The sequence below is a fragment of the Rhipicephalus microplus genome, chromosome 4 (genome assembly GCF_043290135.1).
Source record: "Rhipicephalus microplus isolate Deutch F79 chromosome 4, USDA_Rmic, whole genome shotgun sequence".
In the NCBI taxonomy this organism is placed as follows: Eukaryota; Metazoa; Arthropoda; class Arachnida; order Ixodida; family Ixodidae; genus Rhipicephalus; species Rhipicephalus microplus.
The window spans coordinates 68,070,373-68,089,296 of NC_134703.1; the positions used below are offsets into that span (position 1 = coordinate 68,070,373).

At 43.6% G+C, this 18,924-nt stretch overlaps 1 protein-coding gene across 9 annotated transcripts in view; it reads right to left on the reverse strand.

Moving 5' to 3' along the window:
- The window catches only part of row (zinc finger domain-containing protein relative of woc), a 126,510-nt gene that overhangs the window by 22,022 nt on the left and 85,564 nt on the right, over positions 1–18,924 (reverse strand). For 8 of the 9 annotated variants that reach the window (XM_075892913.1, XM_075892914.1, XM_075892915.1 and 5 more), the window contains exons 10-13: positions 17,136–17,451; positions 15,035–15,380; positions 10,009–10,206; positions 4,988–5,130 (exon numbers count right to left, since the gene is read on the reverse strand). In XM_075892913.1, coding sequence (XP_075749028.1) covers positions 4,988–5,130; positions 10,009–10,206; positions 15,035–15,380; positions 17,136–17,451 — 1,003 coding nt within the window. The remainder of the gene's footprint in view (positions 1–4,987; positions 5,131–10,008; positions 10,207–15,034; positions 15,381–17,135; positions 17,452–18,924) is intronic. The other variant, XM_037423083.2, reaches the window with a different exon arrangement.

Here is an 18,924-nt window from a genome sequence, read left to right on the forward strand (position 1 = left end):
AAGGGGGGACATGGTTCTTAGGGCTCTCTCATTTATTTTTGAACCAAATGTGACAAAAGTTGGCATGCTTACTTAGTTTGTCCTCTGGATTCTAAAGATATAGTTATTTTTTCTGTAGCTTCATTAGTTAATTAAATAATCAAGATAACAATTTTTACTGTTCTTACCATAATAGAAAAATAACCACCTGTCAAAAATTTATAAGTAACATAGGGATTGACAGTAGAAAGCATAAGAAATGCAACATAAAAAGCACTTTTTTGAATGGGTCATTATTTATTACTTTACAGTACACTAAACTTCACAGCCCTGAATGTGGCCATTGTGTGGTCACACAAAAGACTAGTTTGAAAAACTTGCATTAAGACAAATCAAAATCTGCTTCCTATGTTGTGTGCTCCAAACATATAGCTTCATGCTGCAAAATAAAATATTCTGCTATCTGTAATAGTTTCAGATATATTGCAGTAATTTTCATGCAGGGTGTACAAAATTGCCAATTTGAGAAAATGAAGAAAACAAAGAATTCTACCTGTAAAAATGTATGCACTTATACTTACATAGCCATTGACATATAAATGAATGCTAGAAAGCCTAAGGAGTGCAATGCTGCAAGCTGATCAAAAATTGAACAAGTACTTCTCGAATTACAGCACAGTAAAGTTCATTTCATGTAACCAAATACAGAAATGTTTATATTAAAATAAAAAAATGAAGCTGCCCATAAAAATAGGCTCCGAGCATTGTTTTTTGTGCACATTTAGCTACATTGTGCAAAACAATTACAGCTCTAGCTGACCTAGGTCCACTTTTACCGAACAAGCAAAAGAAAGTGGTCAAAATCTGTGCTTCGAAAATAATGCTGTCAAAACTTAATTTCGCCACTCCGAGGGAAAAATATCATGGCACACATACTTTTAAACAGTTAATATGCACCGGGAATGTAATTGGACTGATTGTTTGTACGAGCGTGTCGTTTCTTCTAGTCCTGTAGCAAGTTGTCACCGTGTGCTCGTCTGCCGCGAGGCCGCTTATCAGTTCGGTGACTGTACTGACGGCGATGTGCGACAAATGTACGTGCGTCATCCACGATCCGTCGAATAACGCGGCGATGTTTTCCGGCTTGTCCAGAATAAGTTACCCGTAAGTGTCGCGAACCAAATTTGCTCCCTCACTCATCAATTTCGAGGCTACACGAGTGCCGAGGTGTTACCGTAATTACTCGAATCTAACGCGCACATTTTTTCCGGTTAAGCGAGTTCATAAATCGCATGCGCGTTAGAATCGAGTACGAACAAAAAAATTACGGTCAATCTATTGCCATCGGCAAATCCAAAATGGCCGCCCCCTATGTGCGTCGGCCATTTCTGCCTATGTGTTTCCCATGTGCGGCACTTCGTACGTGTGCTGAGGAGTTCATCATCTAGTAGTGCATTAGCATTGATTGCATGGAAGGGCCGACTCCAAAAACTCGAGTGCACCACGATGCCGCTTTTAAAAGAAAAGTCGTCACGTGTGCAGAAACGGACGGAAATCGGGCCGCATCGCGGTCGTTCGGAGTTCCCGAAACGTGCGTGCGGGACCGGCGGAAACAAAAGCAGAAGATTGTCGACAGCAAAGCTTCACGCAAAGGCTTCAGTGGACCACAGCAGGGTCGGTTTTCGCAAATTAAAGAGCTGCTCGGCAAGTATGTGCTTGAGCAGCGAGCGGCACTGCGGCCCGTGACGACAGAACTGCTCCAAGTGCGGGCTATGCAATTAGTCTTAGAAAAAGGTCTAATGCGGAGCCAGTTTAAAGCGAGCAGGTGCTGGCTGACTAACTTTATGAAGAGGAAAGGCTTTTCACTCCGAAGGGGAACATGCATATGCGAAAAGTTTTGCGGAGGAGTACGATGAAAAGCTTCACAGTTTTCAGAGGTTCGTCATAAACTTGCGGCGCAACAACGGCTACCTGCTTGGGCAAATCGGGAGTGCCGATCAGACACCTCTTTACTTCGACATGCCTGGCACCACAACCGTCGAGAAGAAGGGGGCGAAGCAAGTTCGCGTGCTGACATCAGTCCACGGTAAAACTACAGTGACGGCAATGCTCTGTTACACGTCAGATGGGCACAAGCTTCGCCCGTACCTCATATTTAAATGGAAGACGTTCCCGAAAGGAGTAGTTTTTTCGAGTGGTGTGATCGTGCAGGCCAGCGAGAAAAATGAGTGCGCGTTGCAATCGATGTCTTACGTTTTTTTTTTCCGTGGTGGAAATCGGGTGCACGTTACAATCGAGGGCGCGGCAGAATCGAGTAAATACGGTAGTTTCCTTTTCACGTAAGACTGCCGCATTTTCGAGCGGAGATCGCAACAACGTTGCAAGCACGTCGTTAAAAGTAGTCTACCTTGGTCTAGTTGGTCGACGCATGGCGCACTCCACTCTGATGACCCGTTGCGCAGTTCAAGGTCCCTTCGTCAGGCGGGGAGAACCACAATATCGGCGGGTTTAGCGATAAGACTGCACTTCCGTTCCGTCACTACAAAGATTGATATCTCTGGTAGCTTCACTTCTGCTTTTTACTTGCCGTCCTCTAACTGATGAGGCTGCAAAACACAGCCGTTCTCAGTAACGTTGTCGGCAACCAACGGGCACGTACGTGAGTTAGGCCTACACCGGTGACTCGGTGACCGCCGTTGACCGCGTTGAGTTCGTTATCCTCGTTGTCCTGAGCCATAGCGGGGATCTTTCTGAAGTTCATAGCGAACGAACCACCGCCACACTCGCTTCACAAGTTACTGTAGCACGGAACTTCTTTACTGCCGCAAGCAGTCAGTAGCGCCACGACAAAATGGCGCATGCCCGTGCGCGTCACGATGGTGAAGCAGACGACGAAAGCGCCCCTTGGCCAATCGGATGCCTAAATTTGGTCACGTGCCCCAAGCAGCCAACTGAATCGCGCGCTAGTGCTTCTCGATGACGCGTTTTTGCTAAAAAACCAATGAGCAAGGTGAGCCAGCGGTGACGGGAAATTGAAGATGAAGAACGACCCTTCCAAACAAGACCAAGATGAACACGATAGCTCGTGTGTAAGGGCAACAGTTTGGCGTGGAAAAAGCGCGATTTCAGCGTCAATTTGCGCTCACATTCATCTCACAGGGATGTTATAAATTGATTTTGCACCAGAAATAATGATGCGAGAAGCTAGAAACTTCTCAGATAAGTGCAAAAATAGGCACAGATTTCGAAAATGTCTGCTTCAAAAAGTCGATTTTTTGCGGTTTTTGGCCTTCTAAGACCCGTGTGCCCCCTTAAACAGAATTCGATAATACCAAGATTTGAATATTACTAGCAGGGTGCAAGTTATAAGCATAAAACACACTGTTTTAAAATTTGTCGCAACCCCCCCCCCCCAAATATAACACAATTTTAAGCTTTCAAAAAAAAAAAAGAATGAGTGGAGTGAATATGCCTTGAAGTGTGACTTCACAGTACAGCAGAACCTCAATGCAGTGAAATCCATTTTTTTTTTTTTCAGTTTGGTCACATACTGTAAAATACATTTATTCATTTGTTTTGAATACTTTAAAATTCTGGAAATCTTTATTTCATGTCAAAGCAAATTCGAATAGCATAATATTAATTGAAATATTTTAAGCCATAGAATATTTGTGCTTCGTACAGACATACGAGCTCCACATAGACATATTCTCGAACCAGTCATTTGTAAAGGTGCAGCATGACCAACACCTTTCATTTCCGTGATGTAGCAGAAAGGCCTGTTTAAAAACCCAAGGCCATAATGCCTTTGGCATGCACTGGTTACACAATTACTCGGCTGTTTAAGCAACTGAAGGCTCATGACTGATAACAGAGAGAGGAGCTGCATATTAAAGTGAGAACCAAGGCACCATTTTTTTAAATGCAAATGCATTTCTTAGTCGGGCTATTTCAGGCATCCGTTGGGATCTGTACACCGCCCTCTCCCATAGCAACAGCTGCGGGCGCACGCGTCCCTAGCAATTGTAGCCCCCACAATGTCACGCTTCGGCGTTGGCAGCTGCCAGCAACAGTTGCGGGTGCCCACGCTTATCCACGTCCCTATCAACTGGAGACCCCACCTCCCTGACATGAACATGACTTGGCATCGGCTCAATGCAGTGCGTTTGAAACGCGTTTCAGGGTTTGTGCTCCCAGCGTTTGTGTTGATAAGACGCTGAAATTATAGTTGTCAGGTTCAATGATAGGTTCAGTGCTTCACTACTCCTTCCCTCGCCGTTCGCTTTCTGTTCGGACGGGAGAGTGCACCCCACTCTCCCGTCCGCTTGCTCGTACCTATATATAAATGGAGCGAAGGGCGTGCCTCACTCTTGGCCGTTCACTGGCTGATGAATGTGTAAATAAATGTTTACTGTACAAATCCTCGTCTCGCCATTAATTTACGCCATTAAAATTACTATGTTGTGTACTCTCGGCGCAAGAAACGAATTCGCATTTTCCTCACGATTCCCTTCGGGGAGGTGGGGAAATTTTTTTTCTTCCATGAGCATTCCTGAAAGGCCTAACCTAAAAGGTCACCTCCTGATGGTAAATAACTAATACAACACAGTGGAGCACTGAAGCTTCACACATCACTTTACAGTAGACTGCCTTTAAGATACCCTAGTCCTCTAATTGAACCTTCTGGTACTGCAGAAATAGTTAAAGAACCGTTGCCTTCGTTCATTTTTTCAGCGACAACGTTAACATCTGCTGAGCTGAACTTCTTGTTGAACAAAAGAGATTTTCAAAGCTCTCTCAAGTTCATCTCAAAGGAAGTCTACTGCATTAAAATTAGTGGGCTCAAATGTTGAACAGAGACTGTATCGTATACACCCATACTGTCCCTCTCGTATCTCGAGAAGTGAGATTCTCTTCTGCATGCATGAACCACATCACTTGTGTCCCATTCTCTACTCATGCCTGGCGGAGTGCTGTTCTTAGGCTTATGGCAATGAGCCTTACAAACCTTGAAACAAAAGTCACCTCTTGTTTCTACAAGCTGGTTGTCAGCGGGGCAGGGCTTCTTTCTTGCATAATAGTATTCATCCAAAATGACGCAGTTTGGTGCACCATTCTTCTCGAACCTGTTGACAGTCTCCACCCCAGGGTCTGCGGAGCATAAATGACAATAACTTCAGCACGCAATGTGTTACGCCCTGCCAGAATTTATGGTCACTCCGCCTGCTTGCTCAGATGTCTTCAAGCTACCTCAGCCGACAGCTTCAGCGTATGTTGACACGAACTTAATCGCACCAACTATTAAGAGTTCACAACTTGCCAAAACATGACTGTTGAAGGAGCTTTACAACACTTTTCCAAGTAGCCAAAGAATGAATTCACTGAGGGAACGTACTGCTTCATGAATGTACCACTGCAAAAATTTTCAGACTCCATCCTGTACAAACAGAGTTATGAAGATTTGTTGCACACTGCAATAGCTTCCTTTTTCTATCGTCCCGATGAATGCACTGGAAGCTAAGAGGGGAGAGATGGCATGGGGAAAGAAGTTACATCACGTACGCTTCATGACCTTGAGCACTTTCTCTCGCTCTCTTTTTCTTCTTCGAATGCGGGATGTTTAAGTGCGATCAGGCACGCACATGCGGTCACGTCGCAGTCATTTGCGGTATCTCCAGTAATTCTCGAGCGCGCCATGCTCAAATCAGCTAAGTACGTGATACTTAGGCCTATGACGCAATAATTTCTGAGTATATAGCATCCATAGTCCAGAGAAGAGTAAGCGATTTTTAGTACACTGACAATTTACTGTAAATTCCAGGCCCCATGCTCCACTATATTATGTATTTGGCTGTGTTCTCAGGAGCCTCGAATATCGATCAGCAGTGTATTCTGACCATGCTCAGAAAGTGTTACAGGGCCCCTAGCTATCACCATACTTTATCTGTACCTGTGCTTCAATGTACGGCATAATGTAACACTTCTCCCCAGTATATGGCATGCAGGAAGATTCTATGCAACGTACTAGCGCCCATAGCAGGCTATCACATGTGTGTGATTTGGATGGAAACGTCACAAATGTAAAGAGCAGGTCAATGGCGTACCTCACATGATGGTGCAAGGAAACGGAAGATCATGTGCAGCCCTTTCTTCCGAGGTCATTTGAACTCTTTGCAATAAACTGCCATTTATACACTTATAAACTTTCTGTACAGGCTTCTAATGATAGCAATATACCAAGAACCTTCTAGAACTGGCTGGTGACATGCTGGTACAGTGTGTGAGAATAGGCATCTGTCCCTGAGACAGCACGGTACACTATTTGTGCACTCGTTATGCCTCACGGTAAGAAGCTTTGCATCATGAAGCTTTCTGATGAGCACAAAAACTTCCCAGCAATAATTGGTACATTGGTGTAAAGCTTCATCACGCTTTTACAAAAAGCCAGCAGCGACAGTTGCACGTGATGAGTGAGGATGCCGACTCAACCAAATCAAATTGCTGCTATTGTGTTGATTGCCCTCCGTACACGTTGAAGGAAAAATATCATAGAGCGCAAGTGTGCATCACTAATTTGATAGCTGCTTTAAGTTCACCAGATACAGCTTTCAAACACTGGTTTGATTATTTCTCAATAAAAAGTGAATGAACTTCCATTCCCTTCGTTCCATTCCCTTCGGAGCGGTGAAGACGGGCGAACAGGTTGTGATCAAGAGAGGAGAGCAGACTTGCGAGAGAAGGGCAAGGAGTTGCGATAAAGAAAGGGGTGGATGTGGCGGGAGGGCGACCTTGAAAACCAAAACACACGGGAAGGAGGCAGGTTGGGTAGCTTGCCTGAATGGTCCGCGAAACTGGCCCGTAGAAAACCTTGGAAAGAGTGCATGACCGCCTGATTCGGTGCGCGCGGCGGTGTTCGAAGAGTCGGCGCCCGTGGTCAAAAAATCATTTTGTTGTGCCGGCGGGTATGGGTGGTCTCAGGAACTTCAATACTTCGCAATTCGTTCCGCGCAAATTAACAACCGTTTTCGCGCTTCCGTACGCGCACGAAAGGCATGCTGAATCGAGTGCGAAGTGAGCGAGAACAAGTCCTAAACATGAAACGAATTGCAAATTATCAGCCGGTAGGATAGCATACGCGCGTGCACTAGACGCAGACTATCGGATACAGTTGGTGGCCGACGATGTTGGCAAATGGTCTGGTCACTCCAGGCCGGCGACGCCAATGACAGTACCAGCGATCAAATACAAGGTAGATGGCCGACCGGTCTTCAAAAGGTCGGTGGCAGTGTGAAAACACGAGCCTCGTCTGGCAATGCGGAATGCTCAGAGTAGCGGGTGGACAAAGGACAGAAGGGTGCGTAACAAAAGTGGTCGGGGAGAGTGGCAACTAGAGGTGTGCGGAGGCAGGGTCAGCGTTTAACAATAAGAATGTATGGGCTCCTCGCGGATGCCTGATCGGTGGTCGAATTGGTTTTCCAGGAAGTCTGCAGACCGCTGACTCCGTTCGCTGTAACCGATCAGCGGCGCTCGGAGACGTTCGTTTTAAGTGCGATTTTGTGCCATTGAACCAATGTATATTTTCATGGTCACGCGGATAATGTTCGTTTTAAGCAGAAGTTCAGCTCATCAGAAGCACCAAAAACATTAGGATGAGTAATAAAAAGAAAACACCACTTGTCCAAGGATGAGATAATAGCCCAAAGGAGCAGTTAAAAAACAAAGAAAAAGAACCACTGAGAGAATAATTATTTTCACAAAGGCTGCATGTGACTCCCACCTTTATTATTTTTTTTTCAAATTACACCAGATAAACTAATTAACCTCCACTACTTTAACTTCACGAGACAATGCAGAGTTTCTTAAGCGATGACGTACCTGCACGTCATCGCTTATATGTTTAAGAATGCACCTCTTCGATATTTTTTTTTCTTGCATGACATGTGATGCCACATTGTGGGAATGTAAAGAATTTTTTTCTCATGCTGGTATCTCTGCGTCTTTTTTATTTTAAATGCTTTACTACAGTGATGCGCCAGCTAGTTTTAAAGTTCCGCATTTACTCGCATAATAGACACACCCAAAGTTTGGCCACAAGAAATCACATTTTTATTTCTGAGCATAATAGGCACACCCCGAACTTGGCCGTGATTAGTAAATCCGTGCCGTATAATTTGCATAAATGCGATTCCACGTCCTAGCTCTTACCTACACAAAAGCGAAAAAACAACAACAAAAAAAGAGCTTGGCGGTGCTGCGCGGGCTCGCCGAGTGAGAAAAAAAGGGCAGTTTCTTGGGTGTCGGAGTAACTGCAACCATTGAACTGGCACCGGCGTGGCTCCGGCTGCTAGTTGGCAGCACGTGCTCTGCATGGAAGGTGCGATCGCATCCTTGAGTGCATTTTCCTGTCAGGAAAAGCGCCATCGTTATCGCATTTCCCACTTTGTTCACACATTTAAAAAGCTGTTCGGCTTTCCGAGTTGAGCTTTCGCCTTTGCTGCCACAACGTGGACTTCAAGCTCGGCGGACACTTTTGTCGCGTTTGATTTTCACGACACAAGCCTAAACATCGTATCGAGCGCACAGCTCTTAGATCAGTGCTTGAGTGCAATTTTTTAGACGCTCAATCTTCATGTTGTCATCTACAAACGTCTCGTGACAACATGCTGAACCGTTGGCTTGGCCTAATTAGTGGTGGCTGCTTTTCGGTGCAGTTCGCAGGCGATCAACGTTGCCGTTTTGTATGGGATCAACGTAGCTTTTCGTGGTGGTTCTACTTGAAGGAAAGGTGGCTTGAGTGATGCTTGTAACGCTCGAATGGTGGTTCGCAATTCGATTTCAATGTCTTAGATACGAGATGCGAGCCTGTCAAATCAGACGATTGGTGCCGTTCAGAGATAATGCCCATAATCTGGGTGGCCTGAAACGTAATCGGCCAATTTCTATGATGGTGCTTTCTTTTCATAGTTTTTTCTTCCTCTTTCGTTTAGTTGACAACGCGAGTCTTTCGACAATAATTTTTTGGAAATTTGAATGCACACCCCATCACATACCTCGATTCTCGGACGTGCGAGACTGCATGATCAGCACATTTTGCATTAGTGTAGCTTATGAGGAAGGCTCTTTTGGCTGTACTGCGGATATTCGTGACTTCGGTGACGTATACGTCATGAATGGTCTAGGCTGTAGCTGGAAATAAAATTTTCGAAAAATTTTCCCTGCGTAGTACCTTAAACTTGGAGCCGGATTTTGTGAAAAAAAAAAAGTGCGCCTATTCCTTCAATGTTTTCCTTTAATGTTTTACTATTTGCTGCGCTAGAATCTTTTGAAAGGTCGAGCTTTCCCCCTTTGTGTTTCCACTTAACACCATTAAGGGTACTTATTTTTGTACATCTGTGAGCTACACAGACATCGAGTGCAACGCATGTTTGTTAATAGTAGTGAAGTTTCTTTAGAATTTATCTTGCTGTTACTGATGAATAAGCTATGTGCATGTAAATAGACAAACAATTTTTATCCCGGGAGTCTAGATACTTAGAGGGTTGCGTGCTGCCTGATGCTATCATTATGAAGCTACTAAATAAGGAGGAAGATGTTAAATCTTAGAACTGACTCTTCTGCTTCTCATACAAGTTGTGCCCATAACAGTACCCCCAGCAGCAAAAATTTACAGAATGTGGACTTCATTGCAGACAAGAGTTTCTGCTCCTTTAGTGCATGACACTTCTAATCTAGAGGGTAAATGTTCAAGTCACGCGGACTACTGGAATCCACAGCCCTTATTTGGGAGTTTTACATGCAAACAAAGAAAGAATACAGTTTTATCGAAAATTATATGTCCCGCAAACTTTTGCTGGATGGTGTACATGCTAGGTTAGGTACTGTAGTTGAGCCGTGCACGATCGTGCACCAGGCTTAATCGAAGCCCTTTCTAATGCTCAAGTGAGCATCACAACAACTGCAGTTTCGAGAGCTGGTGCATAATAATGCATAATAATAAGTTGTCAGCACAACGAAATTCCTTACGCGTACCTGTTTTATCAGCTGCTCTTTTGGAGTGGTCGGCTGCCATTGCAGAGTCTGTGCCGTCATTACTTGCGGCATTGTTGTTATCACGAGCATCCCCTTCATCCTCCGAGCTGCTGTCACACACTATAACCTCGGGTTCTGCTCTGGGCACCTTCTGGCCAGATGTATCTGAAGCTGTTCCAAGCATGTCCTCAAAGGACACTGGAAGAGGGAATGAATGGCTGAACTTAAACATCAGACTTCAAGACATTAGACTGTAAATGTACCGTATTTACACAACCGTAGGTCCACCAGCATTATAATCCCCCGTTGCTGGGTCGACTGACAATTGAAAATGAAACTAGTGCTAGCAGTAATGAAGAGAAAAAACGTGAAATCACGCATGCTGTGGCATAGTTACAGCATGAAGTTAGTTTTTCGGCTCTACTTGTAGCATGTAATTATAGCATGAGCATGTTATTACATTTTTTTTTCTTTCAATATATACCAAGTGGATATCTGTCAGAAGTGCTGCTGCTGGTTGAGAGCTTGGAACTTTTATTAACAATCGACACTCCAATAAGAGCTGTATGCCGATTTTGAATTATTGACAATTGACGTCAATAAATTCCTATAATAGAAGGCGCTCACACTTTTTTTCAAGTCTAGGACATTTAAGGATTTTAATTTACGTTTATGTAATGACACATTGCAATTTTTGAAATGAAACAGTAACAAGTTCCTTTTGCGTTAAAGGGGTTTGGCCTACATTGAAAGGAACGTTTAGTTTCATTTAACCGTGAAGTGGGGCTTTGTGACAATGCTCGTACCATCGCTTCCAAAATAGTTTTTTCAACCAAGACCATTGCAGACTGGAACTTTTTGCCAAGTGCTTTTCAGTCCGAAGATATCGAAAAACAACGTCAACCATTTTTTCCTTAGTTTAGTTCTGGATGATGTATCAATATGCCGTGTGTTCAGTGCCTGAATGAATTATTGTGGTTTGTTCACTGTTTATGTGCCATAACACAACTATTCATGTGTTTTATAAGTTGTCTGATTCAAGTGCTGTGATATTGTGCACCTTTCTGTTTTTTGTCGCCCCTCCTGCTTAGGCCTAAGTATAGGCCTGTAGAACCTGTAAATAAATAAATAAGTAAATGAATGAACGAATGTATTAATGAATGATTGAATAAATAAATAAATAAAAATAATACAGTACCATCAACTCGCAATATTGCAACTATGGTAGGTTTGACTGTTTAGTTAGAATAGTGGGGCACTTACAGAGCCCAACAAATAAAAAATTTGTAAAAATCCCAAGGCCACACACAGAATGGTGCACAGAGAGAATGGAAGCAAGAAAATAGTGTCGTGTAACAATAGGATGCATTATATTCCGTAGGCTTGTGCGAATAGTGAATTTGGTCGAATAATTTCGAATGGTACGTATGACATAAAAAAAAGGAATATTTATTGTAACCTAACGAACCTGCACAATATTTTTAAAAAATTGAAAAAGGGCCTCTATGCATATGCCTTTTTTTTTTTCGTTCCAAGGAAGTCGAAACAGATTTGAGTATAGCAGGATTTGACAATCGGTAATGCGTAAAACCTTAAAATGTATTACACTTACAGCATAAAAGCCATCATAACAAGCTTTTAAGCTTGATAAAGTGATGAATTGATTTGAGGGTAATATGTGTTCATTTAAAGGCACCCTGCAACACTTTTACAAGTAGCCATGCAATGGGTTCACTAAAAAAGCTTATTGCCTTATGAATTCAACGCCACAAAAATTTTTAGAATCTGTCAAGTACGAGTGGAGTTGCAAATATTCGTCGTACGCTGCAATTGCTACAAGTGGCGGCCTCCAGCGGCAACCCTAGTAATGACTGAGCACGCCATGCTCAAATCAGCCAGTGGCTGATACAATGGCTGTGACGAGTGACTTTTAAGATTGTGGCATCATTTTCTGAAAGAAGATAGCAACTTTTCGCTGACTTTGAAGATTTATTGTGAACATCAGGTCACTTGATGTGCTATAATATTTGACTCGTGTGTTCTCAGTAGCCTTGACTATCGATCGGCAGTTTTTTCTGACCATGCTCAAAAAGTGTCGCAGGGCCCCTTTAAAATTAAAGAGGGCTTCGCGGCAGCGCGTATTTCTCTTGAATAGATACTTTCACGGCTTAGCATTTCTACACTGCAGTGAAACCACCTTTACAAGCAGTTACATGCGGACATTTGTTAGTTTATTGCGAATACTTCGAAATTTTCAATAATTTAAATTAGAATCAAAGCAAATTGGAATACTCTACTATTTGTTCGAATATTCAAAGCATTCAAATATTCTCATAAGCCTAATATTCTGTACTTACACCAGAAGCATCTACTACATTGACACATGTGCCCATTGAAAAGGGCAAATTCTAAACATCCAAAAAACCTGAGAACATGATGACACTGTTCTCAATCGGCGAGTTTATTTTATGCCTTTGCCAGCGCTGCCAATTTCGCATGTTTCAGCATCGTATCCCGAAAACTCGACCAAAAGAAATGTATTTTTGGCACATGGCATTTTGTGCTGTTATTGTAAGTGTGTTGCAAGTGCCACCACTATTTATTTTCTTGCCTGCATTTTTTTTTGCAATTTTTACTGTTTTGCATGCCAACAGCTTTAACAAATTTTTCGCTAACAAATTATATAATTCGAGTTTCTTGGTGCAACATTTGTAAAACTGTACCAGTGGCTGAAGGTTTAACGCTTTAGAAGGATTTGGGAAAGCTGGCAGATGTCTAGCCGTGACACTAATAACACTGATGTCAATAAAAAGAAGAGAAGAATCATATCAAAGAAAAATCACTTAAAAACATGCAAGTTCAAAATTACTAATTACTAGACATGATAGCACATTTCATTGCATTAAAGACATGCATGTGGTGCCCCCATTAAATAAAGCATGACAGCCGATGCTCAGAATGCATTGTTGACCCCCCTTTATCTCAATTTAGATAAATGGGCACTGTCACAATTATGAGCATGCAACACAGAAGAGTGCATTCACAGGTCAGAAAGAGGAACTTCTCGCTTATATCGTATTTGCTCGCGTAATGAACCCACTAGAAGTAATAAACCAATTCCCTTGGTCCTCGAAAAAAAAAATCTTTTTTAATGTATCTGTGCATTTTATTTCTATGATAGCCAGTGCCATTAATAATCAAAACAAGGTTACATCACACCATTACATCACAAAATAACAATGCAATAAAAGTAAAAAGGTAGTTTAAGAACTGTGGTAAACAGTTTCGAGCAGCGCGAGCGCAGACGACGTAGATCAAAATTAAAAAATAGCGTCTTTTGCGGCAGAGCGAAATCTGTTGATCGCAGGAGAAACCTTCAGCTTATAGTGCCACGCAAGGATAGCGACGCGAAAATAAATCAAAACACAAAGCGCAACCGTGTAAACGACGTGACGTATGTGTGTCCGCTGCCATACGATGCTGCATTCTTGTTGACGATCGGCCGGTACGTTAGCGACATGGTCGGTTTTAATGTTAACGTTGGTCATGCGCTGGAGCATGGGTGTTCGAGTGGCTGGACGGCACTTTCAGCATCGATCCGTACTCGTTGGCCTGTACACATGCTATACGCGCAGCCGCACAGCTCGAGGTGGGACCCTGGGGCAAGTGTCCCGGCATGTGTGGCGCGGCTGTGCAGACAGTGCATGTATTGCTTTGGGCTACATAAAAAAGTATGTCGCGCATTTCATGGGTCGAAACAAGGAAAGCTTTAGTTTGTGTGGAGCGAAGTTCACAAATAGAGTCTTCGCAGTCCTGATACTGAATTGAAGGCCAGCAGCGATTGGACAGCAAGCTTGATGCCGTCATGTGAAATTATTGCTGTTATAACTCCCTTGACTTCTCGCACCCCCCACAATTCTCGCACCCCCACATCGCACCCCCCACAATTCTCGCACCCCCCACATCGCCCAAGAAAAATATGATTTCTTTTTTCTTCGAGTAGTTATCACATCCCCGAAAACTGCCGCAATAATGTCGTCTGCTCGTTCCAGCCACTGATGATGATAGCGCGCGCCATCTCTTAAGCATCAAGCGTACTATTGCACAGAGATTCAATCCAATCCAAGCTAAGCCGAAGTGGCCAGTGCGCATTGCGGCAATACTGAAGCTGCACGGCTGCTTCGAGTTGCAAGTGATAGATCATGCACTAAGCAACGGCAACAGGGCTGCCTGTAGGGCCTTCGGAGTCTACGAGTTTTGTGTTCGCTACTGGTGACGGCAGCTGAAAGCCATCAAGATGCGTTGGGCCTACCATGTGCCTAAAACTGCGATTGATGGTAAACTTTATTTATTCAGGAGAAAGCTGCGGACGATTCTGTTAAATAGCCATCAGCCCAATACTGATGTCTTACGCTTACTTTTTGAGGGCTCCTGTTGAGCGTCGAACGCTACCGCTACGCCTGTATTGCCCACAAGCTTTGCGTATGATGTTTTAAGTCTCGACTACTTGCTCCCACTTTTTGTGTCTCAAATAAATCTTGCCTTGTGTTGAACCTCTGCTTTTATTGTTGAGGTAAGTTCTAAATAGTACTCCTGAAAGGTTGCTGTTAGTTGCTGGTGTGAGAATCTGGATTTGCGGCCACTTCATTTTCTTTTTCGCTCTGTACGTTTTCGTGGAAAGTTTTCCCCGCGTAATTCTCGCACCCCCCAACTTTGCATCGGTTATCTGGCAAAAAAAGTGTAAGGATTATGCGAGTGAATACGGTATTCTGCTCCCGCATAATGAACCCTCTCCCCCCTCCCCCAAATTGGCGTCAACTTTTTTGAAAAACAAGAACAAAAAAAGGTGGGTTCATTTCGTGATTAAATACAGTAATTGCTTTTACGCTTTCTGTTTCCATGAACTGCATTCTTTTTTTTTTTTCAAACTTAATTTTGTTAGGTACCTGTCTTGCTCTTAGCTTTGGACACAAAGAAAGGTGTGCCCACTACCAAAAAAAAAAAAAAAAAAGGCATGCAGATGTACCCTTCCACCCACTGTGGTCAAGCACATCAGCAAAGATGCGCCAGAAGGCCTCGCGTGCGTGGCTCGCGAACCGCTCCCGCCACTGCAGCTCGTCCAGAAAGCCCTGCACTGTCTCCAACTTCAGCTGGTTGACCATGAAGTGGCCGAAGACGTCCGTCAGGGATCGCATCAAATATGTGTGGACTAAGTCGGGCCCAGGGCGGGCCCCACAGCGTACGAGAATGCCTAGCTCAGCCAAACTGTTAAACTTGGCATCTTCGGTGATGATGACGGAGCCTGGCCTCAGCCACAGCTCGATGCTCTTTAAGAATACGGGCGAGTTCCAGCCCACGGCAACCGAGACGGCCTGCCAGGGAACGAGAGAGAAAAACAAAAGTTATTGCAGCACAAGCCTGTACCTCTGGGGCCACAGACATTCAAGCCAAAGAAAACCAAGATGGTGTTGCTTGCCATTTTGAACACTTTTTGTCTGTGCCTATCGCCACAAGTCGCACGGTATCGATGGCCTAAAATTGAAGTTTCCCATTTTCCAAGCGTGCCTGAACAACTAGTGTCATCAGTGGACAAAACGAACACTACTCTTAACATTTCCAATATCTTTTTTTAAAGTCTTTCGTCATGCGGGCCAAATGAAAAATGTCACTGAAGACAACTGAGGCAGCTTCGATGATGTGCCTTAACTCCGCAAAAAATGGCATGTTTATACAGATTCCAATGCATCTGCGGATGAGCTTTTGGTCACTGGTCTTATTAGCACCTTGCAGAGCAACAACAGCTCGTCAGATTTCACAAGCACATATAGTGAAAGATTGTCAAAACAGCCAATAACTTCACGAGACATCCTCTAGAAGTAAGACTGATAGCTCGGTGAGTTATGTATTCAAATTTTAAGTTTTTTCTTAGCGCGCACAATACATAGAGACAAGAAAGAAAAAGACGAGTGGTCGTCTGCCTCTTTTTTGTCCTTGTGTTTTGTTCACACTAGAAAAGAAAGTAAAAATAAGGTCCCCCGGCAAGTCTTGGTTTCCTCTTCACATTGTTTCACTGCTGCCCCATGCCTAGCGTGTTCCGACGGCAAAATTTCTTACCACTACCTCCCAACCGTTACTCGAAAGTTACCATGCACTGAATCGTGTTTTGCACAGGAAGACAGCTAGTTGTTGACTTCACTGGCGTATAATTGGTCATAATCTGCAGTAACATGTTACTGTTCACACAAGCTGTTCACTTCCTTGTGCTGAAGAAGAAGGCTGAAATTTGTTGACAAACTGCACAAATATTTTACAATATGACATTATGAAATGTATACACTAAAACTTTTTTGTTGTCCCTTTTGTGAACAAAGCATCATGCCTTTACATACGTTTTGTTTCAGCTCATTGAGTGAAAATGATTATTTTTTAATAATTTTGTACCACGTAAATTGATAGTAATGCTGTTTGAAAGAAAAAACCTTTCTTTAGTTTGGCACTACACACTTAAGTAACAGGTATGTTATGTTAAAGGCAAAGAAAAAAAACAGACTATACCACCTGCACACTGCCAGTTCCCATGAATAGGAAAGTAGTGCGATCAGAAGTGTAGTGCATAAAAGTATTTGGGACATTGCATAGTATACTATCCAGCAAACTCTGTATTATGTTACAACTCCCTGTTTAACTCCCTTGACTTAATCTGCTCGCGCGTAATGACCCACCCCTTCCCCATCTCGAATTGGCGTAAACTTTATAGAAAAACCCAAACAAAAAATGGGTTCATTTCGTGATTAAATACAGTAATTGCTTCTACAATATCTGTTTCCATGAATTGCTGTCTTTCCTTTCAAACTTGGTTTTGTTAGCTCCAGCAGCTGTCTTGCTGTTATCTTTGAACACAAGAAAAGGTGCGCCTACTACCAAAGAAAGGGCTAAGAGACACCCATCCTCGTCCATTTATTTTTTCAGGTCTATGTATGCATAAATCTGGGAGCATTAACCAGTGCCCCTCACAGCAGCAGCGCTCAATGCAGGACATTCCTTTTGCCCAACGATGTCATGTGGTAGGTGCACACTACGGGCTTGCAGATGACCAACAAGTAACCTGCCGGGAGAACTCGACCCACCTTGAGCCTCGTCTCGAGAGTGGAGCGGTCGAGAGCGCCTAGGACAAGGTACCGGCCCAGTTGGGCAGTCGCCACCTCGACGTGGATGCCCTGTCCCCCAAGCATGGCCCGCCGCCTCGCCACAGCACGGGCGCACACTTCCTGCAGACCGCGCCACACATTGCGCACCACATAGCTATCCACTAAGGCATCGGAAAGCACCGTTGCGAGGTCGGACTGGCGCGCCCAGTGGTACACCAGGCAAATGAGCTTCCACAGCGGCAGCCCGAAGCGTGCAAAGAAGGCGGGCTGCTGCAGCAGACTCTTGCGATTGCACCTGCGCACGTAAGAATCGCAGTCAGAAAAAAGTTAAACGAAAAAAAAGTCTCAAAACAAATCTCGCTTCAACAACATGTTAATCTCAATCTAGTGCACCCAAAAAAAGTGTCGCATTGCACCACCATACTACGTGTTACACAGAAATGATCACACGAAAAAAAAAAAAGTAATGTGAGCTGTCGTACCAGTGTTCTTGTTACCTCTTTGTTTTCGTTTTACTACTCGTGAGTGGAATAAGTTTGATGCATGTGTTGTCGATCTTCCAGCCGATGCTTTTTGTTTGTCAATACAAGACACGTGCTTTTCGTGAATATGGAGGCACTGCCGCGCAAACATGTGCCTTATGAGACTGTACAACCCTACAATAATGGCCACTTGAGTGATGTAGGTTGCATTAATAAATAACAAATAAATAAATATCCAACATAGGCTATGCTCATCAGTTTAACTACGCACCAGAGCACTGCTATTACACGACAAAAATTTTATGTAAGTTAACAAGATACAAACATGTATATAGCACATGCTGGAAATGTGCAGATGAAGAAAGAATAATACAAACCGGAGGACTACTGACAAAAGCTACAACACCAAGCTAAGGACGATGGACAAAGCAACATACAAAGATGAGTTATGTAAGTCAGACGACCAGATGTCTCAACAGTCGAGTGCTTGAAGAGGTCGTATAATATCTCGCTGCTCATCATCTCTTCTTTAATTATGTGTTTCTGTTTTTGCTTCTTTGAGCGGACTACTTATTTTCATTGCATGGCACAATAAAGGCCCGTAGCGCTAGTCTTTGCCCATTTCTTTGTCAATAATCTTTGGCATTGCACTACGATTCTCACTGGTAGTCGTGACATGAGAACTACAGTAGACCCTCACTAAATGGAAATCTTTTAAATGGAACTGCTGCTTAAACGAGACAGCTTACTGCAGCACGAGCGGTTTTATACTTGGATTCTCCACCCTCATTCAACTCTTGGTAAACAAAACTCCTGTTAAACGGAACGCATTTTCGTGGTCCCTTCAGGTTCCGTTTAATAGGAGTCTATTGTATTTTAATCAGCACACTCTTCGGAGTAGAGGAGCGCCAGCCGAAATGCACCAGAGTACTCTCTCATAAAACGACCTCAAGTACCAACAGTCCTACAGTGCAAGCACACTTCTACATATTGAGCAGCTTGTGCTCGCTTTAGACTTGAAAAAAGTACTTTAAAAGGATACTGAACAAAAAAAATCAAACGATTGGAACTTGACTTTACATGGCTGTTCTAATGAACACTGTACATTTTCGAACAAATGGCTGCATTGTTAGCATGTGGCAACAGCACGCCAGAGCACGTGGAGCTGCGTGTTGATGGCTGTGACTTGACGTCATGTGTGCGAGCAACGAAAGCAGCAGCAACAAAGGCTGGCGGCTGTTGAGCACTTTCTTGTCCTGCTGTCCTTTCCTGTGCACTTCTTTGCA